The sequence below is a fragment of the Zonotrichia leucophrys genome, chromosome 9, assembly GCF_028769735.1.
Source record: "Zonotrichia leucophrys gambelii isolate GWCS_2022_RI chromosome 9, RI_Zleu_2.0, whole genome shotgun sequence".
Classification (NCBI taxonomy): Eukaryota; Metazoa; Chordata; class Aves; order Passeriformes; family Passerellidae; genus Zonotrichia; species Zonotrichia leucophrys.
Window position 1 is genome coordinate 8,046,724 of NC_088179.1, and position 7,810 is coordinate 8,054,533.

General features: G+C 50.0%; 1 protein-coding gene across 1 annotated transcript in view; it reads right to left on the bottom strand.

The window, feature by feature from the left end:
- EPHA4 (EPH receptor A4) overlaps positions 1 to 7,037 on the bottom strand; it is a 104,627-nt gene extending 97,590 nt beyond the window's left edge. The window contains exons 1-3 of the mRNA XM_064721609.1: positions 6,907 to 7,037; positions 5,914 to 5,981; positions 941 to 1,604 (exon numbers count right to left, since the gene is read on the bottom strand). Of these exons, the coding sequence (XP_064577679.1) occupies positions 941 to 1,604; positions 5,914 to 5,981; positions 6,907 to 6,997 (823 nt within the window). The 5' untranslated portion in view covers positions 6,998 to 7,037. The remainder of the gene's footprint in view (positions 1 to 940; positions 1,605 to 5,913; positions 5,982 to 6,906) is intronic.
- Between the last annotated feature and the right edge of the window lie 773 nt (positions 7,038 to 7,810).

A 7,810-nucleotide genomic window follows, 5' to 3' on the forward strand; every position in this document is an offset into this window, starting at 1 on the left:
GGCTCCAAATCCCTGAAGGAGCTAAGCACCTTCAATTCAGCACCCAGCAAAATTAAGCTCACTGACCTGTGCAAAAAACCATTTAAGTTTGATCTTAATTTATGCTTACATGAGCAAGACTTTCAAAGCAGAGGCTAAAGATATTTTATTTATAAACTGTCTTCTCTCCTTCCCTAACCTTCTACAGCTTCTTTATCCAGAAAAGGAAGGCGAAGAGAATATCGCTATTGAAGGTTTTTCTTTTAGGCGAATCTCTCTTTTATACAAACTTTAATCCCTAATTCTGCAGCACACAGGATAGTGTGTGTGTGTGTGGGAGGGTGGGGTGGAGACTTTTAGCATTTCTAAGAGTATCCTAGCACCTCTATTATTTAACTGACAATAGAGACTCTCTGAGAAATGAAAATATTTAACAAAGGCAGCAGTGTCAAATATCAAAGGGTATTTAGTGCTAAAAATTTGCGACAAGTAAAACACCAAAGATTTCCACTTCCTAAAGTGGGAAAGTAATCCAGCTAAAACTCCTGTCCTGCCTCCCAGACTGGTTCTTAACCTACTGCATTATCCAAAGTCAACTTTGCCAGAATTTCTCGTGTTTAACAGAGTTCCCTTGAAAGATTTCTCTCTTCAAACAATGGTAGCTCAACTGCACTGCTTTGCAGTCATCCACATTTTGGTGACTATCACGAGCCAAATCAAATTTAGGCGTCTGCTAGAAAATGTGTTTCACCTTCTGCCTATTACAGCAGTATCATTTGTTTTGCATTATATAATTCTTAGCCTTGCCACCTGGAGCTGTTGGACTTCTTCATTAAACCCCTCTGTCCCACCACATCCCAGAGGGCTGCTAATCGCTGGCTTTAGTCCATTTACTCTCATCTCTGATTCAATTATGCATTCCACTAAGCCCTAATGAACAGTACAATATGGCTCATCCTACCTTGGCATTCTCCGTTGCGCTCCTCATAGCCAGCATTGCACAAGCAGTTGCCAATGGGCACCAGCCACTCGCCATCTGCCCCACAGTACATTTTTGGCACATCCTTCTCTTCCGAGTTGTTGACACAGGAGCCACGAACCTCCACCAGAGAGGAGGTGTCAGCCCCAGTAATGGTGTCTGGAAACTGCGCCAGGTTCCGAACCGTCAGCGGGCACTTCTTGTAGAACACGCGGACAGAGACCAAGGCAATGCAGGCACCAACATCCTGGAAAGCCAAATAAAACCCTTTCTTGCTGAGCGGTCCCACATCCCTGATCTCTGTGTTCAGCTTCATGATCCTGTCACCAATGTCCACCTGGGTGAAGCTCTCATCAGCAGCAATGGTGTCGATCTTGGCAAACTGGCTCTCGCGAATAAAGCGCTCTTTATCGTTGTTTGATTCGTAGTAGTAAAGGTTGAAAGTCTCCTTGCAAGTTCCCATGACACCTGGCAGGCTGTTGCAGTCTCTGAGCGTGAACTTGATTTCAATATAAACCCTCTGAGCCCCCTCTCGGGGAATCCAATCAGTTCGTAACCAGTTATTCTGACTGGGCTCCATCACGTTGCAGACTTGGTAGGTGCGGATAGGAGTGTTCTTCTCATCCATGATACTCACCTCCTCCCACTGCAGGGAGGAAAAGGGACAGAAAAACACATCAGTGCTAAAAGGAATAACAGAGCTTCACAACAAACAACATGTACTTGTTCCATTATGGGGAAACAAATAAACAGACCAAAAAACAACCCAGCAGACCAAGCCATAGCCAGGACTTCAACTACTTGGACATTAAAGGAAGCATCTGCTCAGGAGAAAAATTCCAAATCCCTCATGCCTCGAGGAGCAAGCATGTGCTTTAAGGGCCATCTGAACCAATCCACAAAGACCACCTGGACTGACTGTGTTTATTTCAGAACAGTTCAGTCTCCAGACCACTGCCTGGAGCAGGGCTACACATAGAACTTCACAGACCCACAGAGCAGCACTGCCCTGCAGTGTTTTCTCTGCAGCAGATATCCCATGGACCCTGCCTCACACCTGGGAATAGCCAGCAGGTGACACAGTGCAACTTAGTCACACAGAGAGGGTGACATCCTCATTTCAGGCATCACTACTGCTTATTTTCAAAACTCTCAAGTCATCTCTTATTACTTCTCTAAGCTGCCAACTGCTTTCCTGGGCTACCAATGTCCCAGAGAGACTCAGTAAATTCTGCTTTGGAGCTGGGCAGAAATAGCTGTCCACAAAGAACTTGGGTAGCTCTTAGAAAGGAAAAACAGGTAAAAAGAGAATATCATCAGTCCACCAGCAACATCACCATAACTTTGTTATCCAAACAGAGTTTCTTACTAGCGGGAAGGTAAAAAAATAGGAAATACTACGTATTTTCTGGAGGAAATTTTTTCTGGAGGAACATCTAAGTTCATGCTATCAAAATCCCAAAAGGGTTAGCAGAAAGGGAAAGTGCTGAAAGATCAGGATAGCAGCATTCCTCAGAATTGTTACACCCCTCAGATCAAGTTCAGGCATCTTCAGAAGTGCCAACCAGGCAACATGATTATGAAACAACAACAACATGTGTAATCCAAGGTGGGTATGGAAGGAGGAGATGCAGGAGTTCAGCATAATGAATTCAGAAAAGGAAAGCACATACTCAACAACTCTGAAAAAAATTGGTCAAAGTATTGTCATGGACAGAAGAAACTTTATCAGAGTGCTCTACTGGCAGGGAGAGAAGGGAAAGCAGGGGCATTAGGAAAAGAAATCTCTCCAGGAAATTAGAACAGCAGAACCATAGCACTTCAATTCATATCATTCAATTTATCCTTCCCTATAACAATATTAGATAATGATATGCTGACTAGGTTTGCAAGCAATACAATGAAGCATATAAAATTATCCTTAGAAAACAGTAATAACTTTAAAGAGAGTTCTCAGAAGTGCTTTTCAAAACTACTGAAGCCATAGCTTTGATAAACAGAAGCCTTCTTAAGATGAAGGGGCTTCTTGTATAATATCCTGCATTCTTCTCACAAGGATTGCTCTTATGCAAGTGATTTTTACTTAAAAAGCTTCCAGCTTAGCTGAATCCGTTTATAGAATGACAGCAGTTAGCACCATGAGTCACTAGGAGCAGAAAGAATAATATTTTATTTGCTGCCTAGAGATAACTGCAAATTAAAATGAAGGAGGGAGGAAATCAATACTCAGCATGTCACTCCTTTCCAGAGAAAGGGAAGAAATAAATCTTAAAAAGCCATCTATCAATGTAAAGTGTAACATGTTGTTAGTAAGAAGACAGACTTGTTTAATTTAGAGCACCACAGAGCTAGTGCACTGTTACAATGTTGTCTTTATGATCCATCACTTTCCATTCTGCTTATCTTCAGATCGCCTATGCTACCAATATTGTGTGTGGTACAAGAGAAAGGAAGAAGCAGAGGGAAATAATACTTGTTGATGGGATTTCCTTCAGTGCATTTACTCAATGGAGGATGCTGCTGGAGGATTCAATAGCGAGCCCGCTGAGGTCACAGACACAGCAACTGAATTCAGCAAGTTTTGGATCCTGTTCTCAACACACCCATCTGCTGACCAACACACAAATGCACAGAGCTGGGCTTCTTATTCCATTTACACAAATATGAAACAAACCCAAGTGCATCTTCCTGACAGAGCTGAAAATAACGACAGCCCAAAATGTCCAGCCCAAAATGTAAATGACTTGTGACTCCAAGTATGTGGTCAAAGATGTAACTTTTTGCTTTCAAGCTGAAATTAAATTTTATAATTCAGCTCTTCCCACAGTTTAATGATGCAGATTAAAACATTCTGGGCACAAAACCTGCTTTTCAACTGTAAATTGCAAGAGTAAATCATTAATTAAATTTATAAAGCAATTCATTAATTCCTCTGGGGCTACTATATGGCTAGTCACTGCTAGATGTCTAAATCTTTATCTCCGGCCCTTCTTGTCCACACAACCCTCACACCCCAGGAACAGTGTGGTTCAGATCTAGAAAAATACCATTTTTAATAGACAAAGTATACACAGTTAAAGAAAAAACACTAAAGGACAAATTCTTCCCAGGAAGAAAAACGAGTTTGTTTCTGCTGCTTGAAATAAATCTGCAGCATATGAAGTAAAGTAAATGCTTTCCAAGCACTGTATCTCAGAAACAGACCATGTACTCTTAAATTTTTCACTACAGGCTTAAAAATAGAACACACATATGTAGGTTTAGTGAAACGAGTCACGTCCACAATAAGAGCACACATTTCTCCTTCTCAAGCTTGCACGGCGCTTTCAGAAAAAGCATGTGGAGAAAGGGGGGAATCCAACAGCCATTAATAATACACAGCTGTCCTCTGATCATTGATTCCACTGCTGACTTATTAAAACTTGTATTTTAGGTTCTGTTTGAATACACAGGGTAGATATCCTTTGGAGAGGCGTCGGAAAGACCCCGTCTCGTTGCAGGCTGTGGGATGAGCAGGGAAGCCCGACCCTGCCCGAGATAGAGCTGTACCTTTCCACGCTGTCAAAAGATGAGGGCAATTGCCTGCAATCAGCGCTGAATGTGCACCGTGGGCGCTGCCAGAGGCCTGCCAATCACATCCCCACTCTCTGAAAAAGCGAGTTTCAGGGACAGCACAGCGCGCTCAGGCGCAGCACAAGCCAGCACTGTAGTCAAGTTCACCCAGAACGACAATGGGGGAGCAAAACAATCCCCCATTCTCCCGTGTTATGGTTATTCAGAGCTTATGCATAATGCATCAGCAGCCAATGCAGCCTCGGATTCCTTCCGCTCACTGCTGTTTCCTTAGCTCTGCTTCTTCTAATTACGAGTGGGAACGCACTCACACACAAAAAAAGTAAATTTGTAGGTTCCTGAAGAATCCAGTGCTTTGTTGTGCACAGGTCCTGATCTTTCAGCATTTTCCTTTTTTCAAACACTTTGACTTAGTTACTTCTGCTTAAGGATTCCAAGCTGCTTTGACTCCTTTAATATTAAAAGGATTTGGGATTATTTTTTTTACATTAGTGTTTAGTGCGCATTGCTGGCATTTTTGCTTAAATTGTTCATATGAAGAAAGAAAAAGCCTTTCTAATTGCTTATTAAAAGAAAGTCCCATGAAGTACAGTCTCCTCCAGATCCCAGCAATTCCAGAGTCCAACATTCCAAGGAGTTTCCCAGAGAGGCACTGGGCACCGTGTAGGTCGGGGCACAAATGAGGGAACAGCAAGGAGCATCCAATAATATAGAGCTACACCAAAAATTAAAGCTCTCTTAGCAAAGGGACTCTAAGCCCAGCAATAAACCTCTTAACGCCATCACATCAGCACTGGGCAGTGCATTCAAGCAGCCTTCTGTTCAATAAATTAATGGTAAAAGAACATAAAAAGAAACTCCAAGGAATCACAGTCAAGCACTGGGTGCTGCAGTTTATCTGTTCAGAAACCAAAACACACGATGTTTACACCCTGAAACAGGACAACTGTCCCATCACAACAAAAGGTCCATCGTGTATATTGATCCCTACTCCTTCATCCAGAAATAGAACAGCAATTGCCCTGAACATCTCCCAGCCGAGACAGTCCACAGATAAAATAATAGCAGTCAAGAATGCCAATTCAGTCGGCAGATCACATTTCTTGTTGGTATTTCAGTTTTAAATAGGCATCTAAACCCATGCCTCAACCAATCTCTTAATTCTGAAACCTCTTTTCTGCCCTTTTGGTTTCCACTTATTCCATGACAGAACTATCCAAAGGGAGTATAGAGTTTCTCCAACAAAGAGTAATTCACTTGGTAAGCCAGGGAAGAAATCTGACCTCCTCACCACAATCAACAATAATCGAGCCATTAGGACTCTCTGAAAGTTACTAATCACCCCCTTTACCCTTTTGATCAGACAGCGGTTTAAAACTTACCCCTCCTTCCAGGGGACTTGCTATCCACCCCAGTTCGCCCTGAACTGATCTGGAATCCAGCAAGGTAACTGCAGAAAGGTACAAATAAAAGAGATTAAATTCCAGCTGCCAAAAGGCAATACTAAAATAAATGGTTTACCTGAACGTTTCCAGATGTGCGGAGCACATCGCATCCACCTTCCACTTGAAACGAAACGTTATTTCCGAACGCGTCAATATCAAAAACACTCCGAAACTCTCACTGAGGAACCGCGTGTTGGTTTCCCGGCGCACTGGAGCCGCTCAGGGGCGCGGAGGGGAGCGGCGGAGTCCCGGCACACCTGCGGCAGACACCGGAGCGCCGCTCGGAGCGCTCCCCGCCGCCGGGCACCGCGCCTCCCGCCGCCGGGACAGCGCCCGCAGCAGCGATGGGCTTACAGCGGGTACATCCCGAGACACCCCGGGAGCACGGCTGGGCACCGAGACACCGGGCAGGGGCTCCCGGGGGACCGGCGCCGCACGCCCACAGCGCGGGACGGCTGCGGGCTTCTCCCGCGGAGCCGCCGCCGGAGCGTCCCGCAGAACGGGCTGAACCGGGGCCCCGGGGACCGGCGCGGAGCCGCCGAGCGCTCCCGGGAGAACCGGTTCCATGAGCCGCCCTCCGATCCGGGGCCGCCCCGGCGCGGCTGGCGGGAGCGCTGAGCCCGGGCGGCCCGGCACGGCCGGGGAAGCGGCGCGAGGGACGCGCGGGGCAGGCGGCGGCCGCTCCGCTCCGCCCCGCGACACCTGTGCCGGCACCGCGGGCAGCCCCAGCAGCGCCGCTCGGACAGGTCCGCGCCCGCCGGACGGACAGCGGGCGGCCGGGGCAGCGCAGAGCCAGCGCCGTCCCGGCGGCGAGCGGAGCGGCGGGGAAGGGACGGGACGGGACAGCACCGCTGCCCGCCCGGGGACACCGAACTTCGTCCCCGGCGCCCCGCCGGGAGAACGCGCAGCCCGGCCGCCGGCAAGGCTCACCTTCGTTGGCGGGATAGACCCGAGAGCCGGTGACGGCGCCGCAGACGCCGACGAGGAGCGGGAGGAGGGCGCAGATCGGGACCCCGGCCATGCCGCCGCCGCGCTCCGGCCGCGCTATCCCAGCGGAATAACTGCCTACATGGGGCGCGCGGCGCGCGCTAGACATTGCCAAGGGGGCGGGGCCGGCCCGTCCGTCAGGCGCAGCCGCCAATCGCCGCCCGCTCCGCGCCGCGCGCCCCGCCCCGTCCCGCCCCGCGGGGAGCCGGGCCGGGCGCTGCGGGGCGCTCCGGCGGGGCCGGCCGGGAGGGGAGCGCTGCCCCGGGCGGGCGGCGGCAGCGGGCGGCCGCGGCCGGTGAGCGCTCCGCGGGGCTCTGCGACCTCAACAGTGCCCAAACTCCGAAAGATGATGGAAAAGGCGGAAAGACAAAGTTAGGAGAGGCAGAGCAGCGGGGGAGCCGCGGCCGTGGCGCGCAGACGGACCTGCCCCGCGCCGAGCCCGCCTCGGCCCCGAGTCCCGGGAGCGTCCCGGGAGCGTCCCAGGAGCTGCCGCCGCCCCGCCCGGCCCGGCCCGGCGCCACCGTTGAGCAACAGCGCCACCTGGCGGGAGCAACGGCTCGCGCTGCAGCGGCTCCCCGGGGCCGGGCAGGGACGGGCCGGGACGGACCGGGGGGGACAGAGATGTGCAGGGACGGGCAGGGATGGACAGAGATGTGCAGGGACGGGCAGTGCGGGCCATTGTGAGCGGCAGAGGCCGGGCCCGGCCCTCACCGCGAAGGGGCCAGTCGTTCACGCTTTTGTGCACCGGGGCAGCGGCGGGGCGGGGCGGGCTGCAGGGAAAGCCGGGCTCGGAGCGGTTCCCTGTGAACGCTGAGATCCATCGGGACGCACAAGCTTGTGCACATCC